General features: G+C 34.8%; 2 protein-coding genes across 5 annotated transcripts in view; one reads left to right on the top strand and one right to left on the bottom strand.

The window, feature by feature from the left end:
• The window catches only part of LOC149409549 (uncharacterized), a 49,328-nt gene extending 41,223 nt beyond the window's left edge, over nt 1–8,105 (bottom strand). The window contains exon 1 of the mRNA XM_089649689.1: nt 7,927–8,105. Coding sequence (XP_089505815.1) covers nt 7,927–7,983 — 57 coding nt within the window. The 5' untranslated portion in view covers nt 7,984–8,105. The remainder of the gene's footprint in view (nt 1–7,926) is intronic.
• Nucleotides 1,127–16,496, top strand: LOC149409548 (uncharacterized). Of its 4 annotated transcripts, none has more exons than XM_089649692.1 (3): nt 1,127–1,165; nt 11,559–11,919; nt 15,012–16,496. In XM_089649692.1, exons 2-3 carry the CDS (start codon nt 11,575–11,577, stop codon nt 16,152–16,154), a joined length of 1,488 nt encoding a protein of 495 aa, XP_089505818.1. In that variant the 5' UTR covers nt 1,127–1,165; nt 11,559–11,574; the 3' UTR covers nt 16,155–16,496. The 4 variants fall into 4 exon arrangements, with proteins under 4 accessions (XP_089505818.1, XP_089505819.1, XP_089505821.1 ...); XM_089649693.1 differs by having other exon boundaries at nt 1,134–1,239; XM_089649694.1 differs by lacking the exon at nt 1,127–1,165 and adding an exon at nt 1,173–1,243.
• The last annotated feature ends 817 nt before the right edge of the window (nt 16,497–17,313 follow it).

Genomic DNA, 17,313 nt, shown 5'->3' with positions numbered 1-17,313 from the left:
TCCATGGCTATAAATGTATTGATAAATGTTTTGTTTTGTAAATTTTTCGTTTTATATAATCTTTTATTTTGTATGTAATTTTTTGATTTCATATTCCTTTCTTACAAATTAAATTTACTTATTCCTTATTATGCTGTCTCAGTAGAGGCAAAGTCACAAGGAGGAAATCCATAATTGGTTTTATTTTACTATATAATACTTATGTACAAACTGATTAAATGTAAACTGTCGATTTCCCGAAAATTATTAAATAAATTATTGTATATTATGTAGAAAGGTCATTCTTCCTTTAACCTTTCCTTATCTGTGGTGTGTAGTTAATACACATTGCTTCTAATAACTTTAATAACTCTATAAATATAATAAATTCTGGGTTCAGATTTTAGGTATTCCTCCGCTATACATTTATGCACTGAATTAAAAAATAATATATTACCTTGTTATCAAATTCAATTAAAAATCAGAGTTTTTTGTTAAAAATCGGGAACAAATACATCAATACAATCAACCGTGTGATACTAATACGCGAAGAGTGTGCGAGGAAATGAGACGCTATTGATGTCCCGCTTTAATTCGCTATGCGGGAACATGAGACATCCACGCTTCTGCAGTTGTAGTTTTTGATTTAGACCATCGATACCTACGACCGCACAGCTGTGTTTGTCCCAGCCGCCAGCCGCTAGCCAGTTGGCCGCGAACCGTCGTTAGATGTGGACCCCTCGCACGTTTCTTTGGCATCTACCGATGGTTTTTTCATGTTTTCAGCAATTAAATTACAATTATTATCACTTTTGATATAAAATATAATAAAAATAATCGATTAGCTATGAATATTCATATTTTTCCCATATTAAATCGCTTATTTTGAGATGTGTATTGACTACACAGCACCGGAACGCGTGTATTTTTTTAGCACAGTAAGGGAAAGGTTAATGCTTTAAAAATATTGTGTATAATTTTCATAACTCACTAGATATATTCTGTTCTTAAAAGCCCAGATGTGCGTAAAACCAAATAAAATAAATAAAAAATAATATTTATTAAGAATCATAAACACCCTGGTTGTTTCAGTGTTTTTAATTTATACTTAGATAAATCAGTACGTTTAGTCAAACGATTGGTTTACAGTTGAAGTAAATTGTGAAATAACATGGACGTGATTTAAGTTAGTTTTGATTTCACCTTATTTGTGTTTTTGACGAATTAGTTAGATTAATTAGTTAAAAAAAAAACATAGTGGTAGGTAGATATGATTTGTGATTTATTTTTGGGGTATTATGCCGTGTTGCACTACCTCCTTCTTTAGCCAACGTTTTGGACAGCATTACAGTGTACATCATCAGGGCAGATGTCTAAAGATTGTGGTGAATTGTGTGCTTATGTATGTAGATGTGATACCGTGTTGCCAACTAGAATCCTCTAAAATCATAAAAATCCCGCTAATATTAATAAGGGGGTAAGCTCAATAGTTTTTGATATACGATAATTGGCGGCTACACCAAAACTAAATGCAGAAAACACGTTAAAGTATAATGTATTACCGCTCTCATCGCATTATATTCCCGTGCTGCAATTCCTAAACGCTTGGCTATGTCAACACATTTTTCCGTGGGATTTTTTTTTTAAGAGGAAGCTACAAGCCAAAAATGTGTACATTCTTAGTATACCTTATATTGTAGGTAATAGGCATTAAAATCGTTTGACAAACGGAGTCGATTTCAAGCACAAAACTGTTTTTTATTTATTTTGAAAATATATTTTATAAGAAACCAAAAATTTAATCAAGTGAAACTGTCACAGATAATCTTAAAGCTATAATACTGTATTTTTTTGAAGTTCTTTCCTTTACGCATTCATAGATTTCTATTGAATATTTTTTAGTAGTTTACATTTATATTTTTTATTTGTATTCTACTCAAGCGAAACGATAGGAAAACCATCAATTTATCTAAAGCATATATTTTGGTATTCATAATGTAGACCAATTCGTTATAAAGATTAATCAAAATAGTGATTTAGCATTAAGCATCACTTTAACTTCTTCAACAATTTTTAATCTTTCATGAAGGTCTGAACTTTTTTCACCGGACGGTTCATTGAAACACTCAAAACTGTAAAGCAAAAAAAAATTGAATCTTTATTTAGATGTATGCAAATTAATGTATCCCACTTCTGAGTAGATTTGTGGCGATTTTTTTCAATCGTTCGACAAATGAAAAGATTTCGAAAAATAAGCGTCGAAATCAGAAGCTGTAGTAAAAATAAAAAGCCGAAAAATATACTGCAGAAGGATCACCCCACTGCTGTCATTCTGTAAATCAGGATGATATAATGTTACTAAACCCCTCAGGCCTCTGGCATATATAAAGGGTGTATCGGCACGTACCCGACAAACTTTAACCAGCTATTCCTTAGCACATTTGGAGTAAAAAATGTTATGGGCACTTTGCTGTCCGGTAACATTTTTTTTAATAAAAAATTTAGTATTCATATTTTCACCACATATCACCAATGTTTTATCCTTTGTCAAAGTTTGAAAACCGTCTGGCAATATTTTATTCGAGTTTCGTTGAATAATGTACGTATGTACCTACATTGGCGCGCTTTTACAATCACAACGAAATGGCATGCCACCATTCGTCTCATTTTTAACTACAGTGGTACCTCGACATACGAGTGCCCCAACATACGATTTTTTCGAGATACGAGCCGGCGAGCGAGTGATTTTTTGCTTTGAGTTACGAGCGAAATTCGAGATACGAGTTCGGTTGTGGGAGAGAGTTTCACAGTTCGTGGAAAAGAAACACCCAGAAAAAGTTGCAACAGGTCGTGCATCTGATCTGTTTAATGACACTTGCCTAACTCATTTCCGGAACATTCTGAGAGGGAGGAAGAAACAAACCTCCTTGGACATGTTTTTTTCTAACGGCCTACAGGTGAAAGCGAGAAAAATGTAGCGAAAAAGGCAAAGACCAGTAAGGATATCTAATTTATTTATTTACATTCTCTTTTTTGTATTTGTACAATAAATATTTGTCATTTATAAATACGTTTTTATTATTCAAAACCACGTAACAAAAATAACTGAGGTGACATTTTGGGGGGTTGGAACGGATTAATGGTAGTCTAATTATTTTGTATGGGGAAATCTGCATCGATATACGAATAATTCAATCTTGAATTCCGCAACCTCGCTCGTATCTACGAGCGAGGTTGCGGAACGAATTAAACTCGTATGTCGAGGTACCACTGTATTATTATTTAGTGTGTATGAAAGAGCGAGGATGCTTTTTGACACACTCGCTAATAACAGCTGTTGAACACGAGAAACAATGCCAATGACAGTGACGGAGTGTGGATTTTTTTTTTTTTTTTTGCCAATTGAACTTAGCAGGCTAATAGCCCTATGATTCCCACATTCCATACGTGACCCTTTTCCTTTGTATAATGGCATGATCACAGCCCTTCTATGTATATGTATATATCTATATAAATTCAATTTACAAAATCAATGCACTAATAAGAAGAAAAAAATTGTATCTCTTGGGCATTAACTATGTAACAATTTATAATTTTTGTTTTATTGAGTTTTATTTTTCAATGTACATTTGTTACTTAAATTTTGTTTAGCAAACAGTAAATTGGTATCTTTTGACATTGTTAATCTATTTCCTAGCATTCCCACTGTTATGTAAAAACCTAATTTTGAATATTTTAAATAATTCCCATTTAGATCAAACCATTGTGAAAGAAATGTCCACATTCTTAGAAGTTTGTATTAACCGTTTGGGTGCCAATCGTCGATTCGTGTTTTAACGAAGATTGCCGATCGTCGATTTCCGTCGATTACGTCAGTCGTGTTCTGATTTGCGCGTACGTCTGTACGTAAAATTCTCATTTTTTCGTAACGCCTGGACTTCGGGATCCTCCTCCGCGTGATTCTAAACCAATATTCTTTAATAAAACACCGAAAAAATCATCGAAATCCTTGAAAATTCAAAGAATTTATGGGGTTTTAAAAAAATATATAGTTTCATAAAAAATAATGTTTTTTGGTGGCATTTTACAAGCAACTGTATGAATTTTTTTGGCACTCAAACGGTTAATCAAAATTACTTAAGAGGAAGATACAAGCCAAAAATGTGTATATTCTTGGTATACCTTATATTGTAGGTAATAGGCATTAAAATCGCTTGACAAACGGACTCTAGAAACGTTCGATTTCAAGCACAAAACTGGTTTTTGTTTATTTTGTAAATAATTTTATAAGAAAGCAAAAAAGTTAATCAAGTAAAACTGTCACAGATAATCTTGGCTATTATACTGTTTTTTTTTAAGTTATTTTTTTTACGCATCCATATATTTCTATTGAAAAAATATTTTTTTCAGTAGTTTACATTTATATTTTTTATCGAGTAATTTATTTTTTATTTGTATTATACGCAAGCGAAACGATAGGAAAACCTTCAATAATTTATCTAAAGCATATTTCTTGGTATTCATAATGTTCACCAATTCGTTATAAAGATTAATCAAAATAGTGATTTAGCATGAAGCTTCGCCTTCACCTTTAATGATAAATTATACAAACAACATAATGGACTTCAGATGGAAAATCCCGCTTCTTCTTTGTTTGCTGAAATATTTATGAATTCATTTGTAAACAAATTATTCGATTGTGGACTTTCCCTATTATCTAATGTCTTTATTTTGTATAAACACGTTGATGATAATTTTGTAATTTGGTCAGGTAGCAACAGACAATTGGATAACTTTCTCACTAACTAACTAACCATCACGCCTTTTCCCCGCAGGGGTAGGCAGAGAGGACAAACCGCCAAACAACTCGGTCTTGGCACACACTTCTTGCCTCATACACATTCATACATACTCTTCTATTGTTCTGACTCTTGACATGGCCCGACTCGAGTATCTGATTCACTAGATCGTGTCATGTCTTCCTCGGGTGTCCCCGACTTCTGCTACCATTCACATTTGCATCATATATCCTCCTTACACTCTTTCTTTGCTCATTCGCTCTACATGCCCAAACCATCTAAGCGTCCCTTTCTTAATCTTATTCATTACGCTTACATCAGTCTTGCACTCTTTGCGGATCTTCACATTCCTCAGGGATCTCATTTCAACAGCATTCAATCTACTTTCATTCTTTCTTTGACAGTTCCATGCTTCACTATCATACATCAGGGTAGGTACCAGCACTCCATTGTTGACTGATAACTTCGCTTCTTTGGACAATTTTTTGTTAGCACCAATTGCATTCAGTCCTCCATTAATGGAGTTACCTGCATTTACCCTTCTTTCTCACTTTTATTAATAACCTTCATCAAAACATAAAATTTACACTTATACATAATGACAACAACAATTTTAACTTTTTAGACTTATTTATTAGTTTAGAAATTAATAAGTGTGTTTTTAACATTTATAAGAAACCTACACAGACTGACTGTGTTATACCATCCACTCCACATCACCTAATGTCCCATAAACTCGCTTCTTTCAATTTAATGATACATCGGGCTATTAACACATTTCGGCCAGGTATTTTTTGGGCTGGCGCTATGCTAAGTCCGGGCGAAAATAAAGGCCTCGTGCAAATTTATTTAATTTGTTTTACATCGCTATATCTTCGAAAATAATTAAAATATTTTAATAAAAATTTCTACATAGTAACTCAGCATGCCCAAGCTATAAAAGGACTAAACGAAAATCGAATATTATTTGAAATACAACTCAATTAACCTTCTAATATGTTTATTACGATCCGCCTATCGGTATTTGCTCACACCTGCTTTCTTTAAATACCCCCGACATCTCTCACTCTCTTGCACATAGGAGTTGAGTGGGGCAGAACAGAGATAGAGATTCGAATTAGGTTTCACAGTCATTAAAACCCTCATTCCAGGAATTGAATTATTTCACTAACAAATAATATACAGGATTTTCCAATAAGAGGTGTTATTTTGATATTCAATCGTAAAAGATCAATGGTTTCGTTGTTTGTGTGGCACGTAGCGCCGTCTTGTTGAAAGTAAACGTTGTCCAGATCAATACAAACCAATTCCGGCCATAAAAAAATCATTAATCATCTCTCGATAGCGCAATCCATTCACCGTAACTGTTGCTCCAGCCTCATTTTCGAAAAAGTAAGGTCCAATGACTCCGCCGGACCATAAACCGCACCAAACAGTCACACGTTGAGGATAGAGAAGCTTTTCAACAATAACTCTTGGGTTTTCCGAGCCCCAGATGCGACAATTTTGCTTGTTGACGAAGCCACCGAGGTGGAAATGGGCCTCATCACACAAGATGATTTGCATTTGATTCACTCAAGTGAATTTTAATAATTTCAATGCGTTGTTGAAGCGTGTATCGTTCCATTTTTATTAATGGCGTAGTTTTTACTTGTCAAATGTCAAAAAATGACAGCTTCAAAAGTAACATCTACCGAAATAGCGGGATATTCAAAATAACACCTCTTATTGGAAAACCCTGTACTGTTACTTTCTTGAAATACCAATGAACAAAAAAGACTTGCATTACGATTCAATAATTATGAACATATAGTTGGGACCTTTACAAAGAGATTGGTATATAATATTCATATGAACATTGAATAATTCCATCTTTTCTGCCGTTGAAATGAGGCTGGTGCAAAAGGTAGAACTACCCTTCTCGGCGTTAAGCATCAATCGACCGAACGGGAAGAACTATCTTTCCCGGCCGAAGTGTGTTAATGTCCCTTTAAGGCGAAGCTTAATGCTGAATCACTATTTCGATTAATCTTTATAACGAATTGGTGTACATTATGAATACCAAAAAATAAGCTTTAGATAAATTGAAGGTTTTCCTACCGTTTTGCTGGAGTAGAATACAAATAAAAAAATAGATTACTCAATAAAAATTATAAATGTAAACTACTAAAAATAACAGAAATGTATGAACGCATAAAGGAAACAACTTTAAAAAAAATCAGTATTATAGCTAAGATTATCTGTGTCAGTTTCACTTAATTAACTTTTTTGCTTTCTTATAACATTATTTACAAAATAAATAAAAACCAGTTTTGTGCTTGAAATGGAACGTTTCAAGACTCCGTTTGTCAAGCGATTTTAATGCATATTACCTAAAATATAAGGTATACCAAGAATATACACATTTTTGGCTTGTAGCTTCTTCCTTTTAAACATTGAGAATTATTTTATTTTATTTATTTTATTTTTGGTTATTGCAGAAACAAACAGTACATAATTACATAGATGACAATAGTTACAAAGTTATAAAAGTTAGTACAATAATTGGTACCAATGACATGTCGCTGACATATATACATAGGAGGTATATTATACATTTACGGTTAAGTTACATTTTTAAGTCAAGTTAATAATGAAATTATAATAATATTATAATAATGAAATCAACATAATAATACAAATAGCCATAAACAACGGATATAAGTTAATTAATTAATAATTAACCGCTTAGTCAATAAGAAATAAGGCAAATTGTTTACTAAAAAGTACATTTATAGTGGAAATAATAACACCCAATCTCGTAACAACCTAATATATAATATACTTCTTTATACAGGCGACTTATCCTTAAAAAATATGCTGCAAATTACCAAATGATATTTCTCCACTAATTCAAAAAAATATAGGGTTTTCCAATAAGAGGTGTTATTTTGATATTCAATCGTAAAAGATCAATGGTTTCGTTGCTTCGCGTGTGTTTTTATATATAGGTGTAACCTGTGACGGGTAAAAATATGTTTAAACAGCGCCATCTGTTGGACAAGAAAGCAATATGCGCTATTGTTTCTCTATCTCCACAGACAGACAGAGCTGAGACTGAGGGGCACAGCTAGTATTGCAAGAAAAATATAATAAAATACATAATTACCTTGAAATTCCTTGCTTTTCGCAAACGTAGATTTCCGAGGAACCAGCGGCAGTTCATCAGGATCAATTTCCATTTCAACAGTCTTCGACTCCGGAAAAAAGATTGTAGTCATGTCTGTCTTGCTCTTCAGCAATTTATACATATATTTATAAGGTTTAAGTATCAAATCTAATTCCTTCACAAACTCCAAGCTCCTGACCATATATGGATCTTCGTTAAAGAAACATTTGCTTAGTTGATCGTTGATTTGAAAAGCCTTCTCCAAAGTTTCTTTCATCTGATGCAGCTTCGAAGTTATCTCCATCTCTTCAAATTCATTATCGTCTGGGCATGTTTTAAGGAATTCTTCATATTCACCGTCCGTTTGCACAACGTTTTGAGTTTTTAAAAATGCCTCGACTTCTTTTATCTGCATGTCGTCAAACCCGCTGCCTTTAATCCGATAGCTTAATTTTACGATTTTTTTTGCTTCGTTCCGAACAGACGGTAAAAAGTTTGTTCTGTATACAACGTCGCGCCATAAATGCTTCCAACAAGCCCGGATTCTCACTGGTTTCATATCTTTGAGAGACTGCTTGATGTTTCGTACACAGTCGGCTATATTGTATTCGTCCCAAATCTTTGTAACATGCGCAGTATCGTAGTTTTGTTTTATAGCGTTTAAAATGTGCTGAAACATATGTCTTGTGTAGTGCGCTTTAAAAATGTGCATTATACCGTTTTGTAACGGTTGAAGTTGCGACGATGTGTTTGGTGGCATGAAAAGCACTTCTACTTTTGGGTGCGCGAATTGTAAATGTTCCGTGTGACATGCGGAATCGTCTAAAATCAATAACACTTTGAAATCCAAGTTCTTTTCTGTTAGATATCTCGTCACTTCGTGCACGAAGCAGTTGTGAAACCAATCACTGAACAAAGAATCAGAAATCTTAGCGTGTCGGTTAGATTTCCAAAATACAGGCAAATGGTGTTTGTTTTTCTCTCGTAATGCTTTAGGATTTTGTGTCCGGTAGACTACCATGGGTTTGGTTAGAAGATCGCACGATGCGTTAACACACAAAAGAAAACTCAGTCTATCGTTTGAAGGTTTATATCCAGTCGATAGCTGTTCCTGTTTAGCGAGAAACGTCTTGCTTGGCAGGCGTTTCCAGAACATTTGAGACTCTCCCACATTGAAAACCTGCTCGGGTTTATAACCTTTCTCTCTTACAAGCCTCGTTAAATCCTCGGTAAACTTCTCGGCGGCTTCGTAATCTATAATGACAACATTTGCGTCGCTTTCTTGTGTCGGTTGTTCGTTGGAGATTTGGAATTGCTCAAAGCGTTTCTTGAAGTTCATGAACCACCCTTTACTAGCTAAGAATGTTAATTCTTTGCCGGTGTTAAGCTTCGTAGTTAAGCTGTCGAATTTGATTTGGTCGTGCATTATTTTAGCTTTCTTTTGAATGCTTTTCATGCTAAGCGTGATACCTTTGGAATGCTGTTTCACCATCCAAGCTGAGAGGTTTTTCTCCATCTTTCTGAGAGTCTGGCTGTGAAATGAGTGCTTTAAATGCTTCGAAACTCCTGCAGCAAGACTGGCTCGGATCTTAGCTTCGTTCTTCTTCACGGAGCGAACTGTAGACTCATTGAGGTTGTAGGCTTTAGCAACAGAAGTTGAACCTTCTCCAGCTATCAGTCTGTCCAATATATCTGCCTTTTGTCCCAGGCTAAGGATATGTTTCGATCTCTTCACTCTTTGAGGTACTTTTTCCACTTGAGGAGCTTTCATTTCTGATTGGTTCGATGTATTATTTGTCTCCCATCGTTCTAGCTCTTCAGAATTTGGAACTAAATTTCCCGTCTCCATTTTTAACTATTAAGTAGGTACTTATTTAAAAAAAAAACAGAAACAAAATTAGAAAATAAACACTATTTTTATGTGAATACTACACCGCATCTAAAAACAGGTGACATCAGTTTTCTTTCAAATCGGTACAGATTGGCAGATTGCCCGTCAACTCGGCAATGGTCACAAAAAATACATGCTGAATTTCGAAACGCGCACAATATTGTGACAGTTGTTTGACATAAAACGTTGTAAAACGTCAACAAAAATTCATAGACAATTTTTTTAACCATAACCAATAAAAATATTTAAATTATCGTGTATACAGCAACTACAGGGTTTTCCAATAAGAGGGGTTATTTTGATATTCAATCGTAAAAGATCAATGGTTTCGTTGCTTGTGTGGCACGTATCGCCGTCTTGTTGAAAGTAAACGTTTTCCAGATCAATACCATCCAATTCTGGCCATAGAAAATCATTAATCATCTCTCGATAGCGCAATCCATTCACCGTAACTGTTGCTCCAGCCTCTTTTTCGAAAAAGTAAGGTCCAATGACTCCGCCGGACCATAAACCGCACCAAACAGTCACACGTTGAGGAAAGAGAGGCTTTTCAATAATAACTCTTGGGTTTTCCGAGCCCCAGATGCGACAATTTTGCTTGTTGACGAAGCCACCGAGGTGGAAATGGGCCTAACAGGGCCGGCCCTGAGCCAAACGGCGCCTGGCACGCGTAAAAATTTGGCGCCCGTTGTCAAAACCAATAGACGCCTAAGTAAGTTTAAGGTTGTTTTTTATGAAATATAATCCTAAGGGCGATGTATTAGGACTGTTAAGTGTTAGGTATTATCAGCGCCTTGGTAATTCGGTGAGCATAGGCAGGCATAGAGGATAGACCGCCACTCCGCGCACTCTTGAAAAATGTCTAATTTAACCGAGGATTAAGTCACCATTTCAAAAAAGACGTTTATGGCACCCAAATTTTTAATGAAAATGATGGGTTGATATTTTTTTCTATTCAGTAGATATGTCACGAAATAGGGTAATTAAGGCGATGCACTACGTCGTGTAATATTTTAAATCGAGCCGCTATCAATAACGGCCCTTACGTAGATGGTGATAAGGTTTAAATTCCCGCTTAACACCATCTGCCTGTTTTGATTTATGCAAGAAAAAAAGATGGCCAAAAAGTGTCTTTTATTTTATTTTGTGGATGTTCAGGGATAAATATTTAATTTTTTTTTCTATCATTTTATAAATAACTTAATTTGCCACATTATACAATAAAATTATAACCAAAAATGGGTTCGTAAGTAGGAGATTTTGAACTTTAAAGCAGTTTTCATAGGCCTTATACATAATTTTTTTCTGGGCTCGACTAGCAATCTGAAGGTCGCGGGTTCAAATCCTGACGTGCGCAAGTAAATTTTATTTAATTAATTGTTGTTATTTAACAATATAATCATTTAAAATAATATAAGGTATATTTGTGGCATGTCCCAGAGTGGAAGATATCTATAGACCATCATTCAGAATTGAAACGTTGCTTGAAATGACTTTAGCCATGTTTGGTGATCATATCTGAATACTTCCTCTACCCACTTTCAGCCTCATAAAATACCCTAATTGGGGATGCCAGTCTCAATGCCTACAAGCGATTGAGAGCAGTTGGGACTCTTGTGTGCAGTATTCACGTTAAAAAAATTCACCAATCTTTCACCAGGGCAATATTGACTACTACAACTATAGAGTTAATCCCACTTTTGTGCTAGCGGCCTTATTTACATGTAATTTTCTTTTTCAGATAATCGAAATACTAAATGGAAGGAAAAGCTATGAAATCGATCTTATTATTATTATTTATTATATTATTCCAAGTACAATGCACTACATATGTAAATATCCTTGGACAGGACTATGAAATGAACGTGGCAAAAACCTATGACGGAGCATCTCCGAGTTCTATAGAAATAAAGGTCCCGGCAAAAATAATATTGTTCGTTAATAGACTGGCTTTTAACACTGGCACAAACTTTTCTCCGCTGAAAAGGGAGAATATCAAACCAAGTGTTAAATTAACGTTTACAGACCGATGGGGAAATGGTTTAGAGAATAAAAATTACCGCCCAACTTTTACCGTCCAGGATAAGAGAGAAACTACTCCGGTAAATATAAAATACAACTTAATTTTATGACACAAAAAAATCAACCCATAAAAAACAAAGTACATTTTATTTCAGGTTCTAAATTTAATTACACATATTCAATATACCTATTACGTATGTTCTTAAAATGTCTTGTTAAATTCGTTGATGTGAGTAATGATAACAAAGATTACTAAATAGGAAGAAGGTAGGTAAGTTTTTAGATTCTCACGGCCAAAAGCATCCTAAAGAAGGAGTTAGCGCAACACGGCATAACACCCCAAAAACAAACAACAAAAAAAAGGAAGAAGGTAGATTACTAAACAGGCAGACTGATGGAACCTAAGCGCAAGCCAAATACTAAGTTTGGTGATCGCGCTTTCGAAGCATCTGGGCCGAAGGCTTGGAATAAACTCCCTCCGGAACTAAGATCCATTACAAGTCCAACAGAATTCAGGTCGAAACTAAAAACTTACCTATTTAAGCTGTCATACCCTTAAATTAAATATGTATACCATTCCTGAGAGAAAGTCCAATTATATCCAATTATGTCCTAAATCCTTTATCTAAATTTCGCTAATAAACAATTAGTTAATGTTAATTAAGTGTTAATCTCAAGTGACCTAACAGGTAGATATTGTACTGTATATTATCTCCATACATATTTAATAATAACATATATCATTGTAGAAATGTATTATAATGTACAACGCTCTTGAGGTGATTTTGCACAAAAATGGCGCAATACAAATCATCCAAATATTATTATTTTTATTAGGGTATGTGGAGAGTGAATGAGTTACACAAAGCTCACGAATTGTAATTAAATAGTAATTATTTAATTAATAAAGGTTTTTGAAAATTAAGTGCAAATAGTTTTTAAATGATGAATCGCTTCAAAAAATTTAATGAATTAGTTTTAAATATTAGAAAAGAATCATGAAAAATGTCCAGTTTTAGCAATTTTTTGGTGGGTATTTTTTGGTGAGTTATTTGCTGCTTTAGTGCGTTTGGTTTCTGTAAAGTACATACTCCCAGCCGATTTACTTACGGTCAGGAGTAAGGCAAGGAGGGTATATGTCCCCCATCCTGTTTAATGTTTACATGTACCCGTTATCAATTCGCCTGGACATCAGAGCGGGCTGTCATATTAACAATGTATGCATAAACCACACACGACGACATGATCGTCCTAGTTCTGTCGATCAAGAGATTGAGATTGCTGCTAAATATTTGTGAAGAATATGGAAAACAGCACAATATTATGTACATATTATCATTGTCATCGACAACGAGTCTGTCTACCGAGTTATAGCTCGATTGGATGTCGGGAAGTGGGTTAATTTCCATTTCCAAGATTTGCATTCATTCACAAAATCTAAAGTGAAATTCAAAAAAAGCATTTATTTTGATGACAACATGTTTCTCTAACAAACTTTCCTTGGCTTTCATAGTATTTCTTATGTGCTTAGTTTATCTTGTGAGGTCGTTTCCGCACAAATAAACTCTCTTTTCTGAACTACAAAGCCTTAACAAATACAATGAAGGGTGCTAATATTGAAAAAATGATGTTAATGATTTTCAAGATTTTTTTTTTTAAATTACAGTACATTACCTTACTAAGCTGCTACTTGATTATCTGACAATTACTATAATCTGTCATTATTTTTACTAGTTGAAAGCACAAAATCAAGCTCTGTAATTCACTGGTATTCATTTCAAATTCAGTAGTCAGCAACGTAAGCGCTAAGTTTTGTGCATTAATTGATTGATTGTTGGATTATCTTATTCTTATACACTATACTGATTCCATGATAAATCAACAAATCGACAATTCAACACATCTTTAAAAACTGATATAAAGTCATTAGAAATGATGAAAAAACATAATTTAAACCTAACCTAACCTAACCTACTTAATCCAGTTAATAAAGTTTTTGTTTCATCAATGTAATGTAATGTTGTTTGAAAGAGAGTGTATGAAAACAGTGTGCAATATAGTTGTGAATGAGGAATACTTGGAGCAGGTGGATGAGTTTGTGTATTTAGGAAGTATGTTCTAGAGAGATGGGAAGGCTGACAGAGATATTGAAAGAAGGGTAAATGCAGGTAATTCCGTTAATGGAGGACTGAATGCAGTTGGCGCTAACAAAAAAATGTCCAAAGAAGCGAAGTTAGCAGTCCACAATGGAGTGCTGGTACCTACCTTGATGTATGGAAGTGAGGCATGGAACTGGCAAAGAAAGGATGAAAGTAGATTGAATGCTGTTGAAATGAGATCCCTGAGGCGTATGTGTGGTAAAAATATGTTTTATCGTGTGAGGAATTTGGAGATCCGCAAAGAGTGCAAGGCTGATGTAAGCGTAATGAGTAAGATTAAGAAATGGACGCTTAGATGGTTTGGGCATGTAGAGCGAATGAGCGAAGATAGGAGTGTAAGGAGGATATATGATGCAAATGCGAATGGTAGCAGAAGTCTGGGACGCCCGAGGAAGACATGGCACGAACAAGTGAATCAGATACTCGAGTCGGGCCATGTCAAGAGTCAGAACAATAGAAGAGTTTGTATGAATGTGAATGAGGCAAGAAGTGTATGCCAAGACCGAGTTGTTTGGCGGTTTGTCCTCTCTGCCTACCCCTGCGGGGGAAAGGCGTGATGGTTAGTTAGTTGGTTTCATCACTTTCCATGACTTAATATAACTTTTTAAAGATGTGATTAATTATCATTTTGATGATTTATCCGGTCACCCTCAGTTACTATACCGCTGTTTAACTGTTTGAATAAGTTTACAAAATGGAGTCTTCTCGCAAGCGTAAACATGATACCTTAACTTGAAGATCGACAGTGGTGTTTTTCTTTTACGAAATACCTGTTTTAATTTAGGCATATATTTGTTACGTATGCACTATAATCTGTCACTTTCATTAATTTGACGCTAGGCTTTTTGGGGTGGGGGATTATTGAGAGTAGTTTTTAAATTTCAGTAACACAATTAGTATACGGGTTACAACCGGACAGAGTAGAGTGTCCGATATCTAGCTTCAGTTGCAACCTAATCTTTATTTTTCTATTGTTTATTTTTTGAATATTATTAAAATATTTTTTTTTTCAGGTTTCCACTGGAGATGGTATATTCACCTTTCAATTTCACGGAGACTATCCCAGGAACAGAGTGTTTCTAATCAGCTCTAAGGTCAAAGGAGAAGCAAGAGGAAAAGTATTCGCATTTGACACCAAAGACCTTAAAATCAGCGATGGAAAAGTCACGACACAAGAAATCACAGAGCTAGGGGATCAAATAACTGCAATTACCGTCCATCCTGCCACGGGAAATATTTTGCTGAGTCAGGCAGACGATAAAAAATTCAATATGATTACTCTCACAGCTGTCAGTAAAGAACAAAGAGACAAGCCGAAAGAAACAGTGACAGAAAAGGTGACTGATAAAGTCCTAGAAAAAATCATTGAAACGACAACAGAAACAGCAATCAAAACGACAACAGAAAAAGTAACAAAAAAACCAACTACTGAAATTCCAACCAACTATTTGGAAGAAGTGTTTGGCATAGAACCAACTCCTGAAGAAGCGGAAACAACTGCACCTGAGGTTACTGAAGATTTAACAGAGGAACCAACGAAAACAGATTTAGAAAATCGAAATGGCAAAGACATAGATCCTGTTTACCTTGTGAACGAACAAGAGTACTATGCAGCTGTGAAACGAGCTCAAGAAAAGTTCTTGGAACTGCAAGAGAAGAACACGCAAAGTCGGATTAACCAACTCATTGTAGAAAATATATCACTGCGGAACTTCGCATTGGGCTTGACACGAATGAATAAGGTTCGAATTCCCGTCATCATTAAAAGTGCAAATGCTACGCTGGCATTATTCGACGAGGAATTACGAGAAGCCATAAAAAACATTGGCGACGAATTAATCAGGATTTACAACACAAATGTTCTCGGTAAAAGCCCAGATATGTCAATGGGGCAAAAGAACGAAGCGGAACAGTGCAAAAAGAGCCTGGCCGCGCTGAATCGACGGCTCGAAAGAGTGTCCCAACAATCGGCCATGAGGAGAGACGGTTCAGTAGTTGAAACACAGAGCTTGAAGACTTTTACTCCGTCAGAAGCGGCATTTAAAGAAATAACGGCAGAAGCGTCGTATTCTTGTGCGGCCACCGAAGATTTGGCAGAAATGCAAAAACAGTTGCAGCAGCAAAAATATCTGAAAGAATTATTAATACTCCCATGAAAACACCTACATAAACTTAAGCACTTAGGCTAATTTGTTCGGTTTTTCAATGTGTTTCCTTTTAGGAAGAGCTCATATGGTCTCTAGAATTCGTTGTCGTTGTTATAGTGAGAAATATAAAAAGAAAAACACTACTCTTTACATTCAAATCTAGAAGTTAACCACAGAAGAATTAAAACAAACACCTCTATGAAACCAAAGATTCAGACCGCAATTTGAAAAAAAAATTATGAAACTTGGTGGATTTTTTTGTTAATTATTTTTATATGAAACAACAAAAAGTGAGGTGGCAGTAATGTTTATAACAAATTTGTAAATGCAAACAAATAATAAAATGTTTTTTTTTTTCATTATCAGATGTGTAATTTTAGTTCATTTCAAAAATTATGTTTATTTTTGATAATAAAATTTTATCACATTTCAAAAAAACAGTTTTCTGTTTTCGAATACATTTCAAAGCGGAAATAAACACAAATTCGCCGACCTTCTGACGGCATCTTTAAAAAATATAACAATCAATATGCCAGAGGTCTTAAATAAATGATTTTATTTTTTTAATTGTACTCACAAGTTTCATTTAGTATTCTAGAGTGGCGAAGTTTGCGCCATAAGCTTCCAATGTGGTGGAGTCCCATCTGTTTGAATCCAGTGGGACAATGAGATAAGGAGATGAGAAAGAGGAAGGTTGGGAAGTATCTGACTATTCAAATCTTGTAACAAAGCATGGCTGTTGCCATTTCAAGAAATATTTCGATTCTGATTTGTGGTTTTTCAACAGGGCGTATAAAAAGTACAAGAGAATCTACTATTTTACATATTAATCTAATATTTACTACATCAGCAGCTGTAGGCAGACTGATGGAAACTAAGCGCAAGCCAAATACTAAGTTTGGTAATCGCGCTCTCGGAGCATCTGGGCCGAAGGCTTGGAATAAACTCCCTCCGGAACTAAGATCCATAACAAGTCCAACAGAATTCAGGACTAAACTAAAAACTTACCTTTTTAAGCTGTCATACCCTTAAATTAAATATACCATTCCTAAGAGAAAGTCTAATTATATCCAATTTTCCAATTATGTCCTGAATCCTGTATCTAAATTTTGCTAGTAAACAATTAGTTAATGTTAATTACTGTATATTATCACCATATATAGTAAGT

Source organism: Hesperophylax consimilis, chromosome 30 (assembly GCF_061612785.1).
Source record: "Hesperophylax consimilis isolate HC1 chromosome 30, BYU_Hcon_1.0, whole genome shotgun sequence".
Lineage (NCBI taxonomy): Eukaryota > Metazoa > Arthropoda > Insecta > Trichoptera > Limnephilidae > Hesperophylax > Hesperophylax consimilis.
Note: the sequence above shows the minus strand (reverse complement) of the source record. Positions and strands in the feature narration are given on the sequence as shown.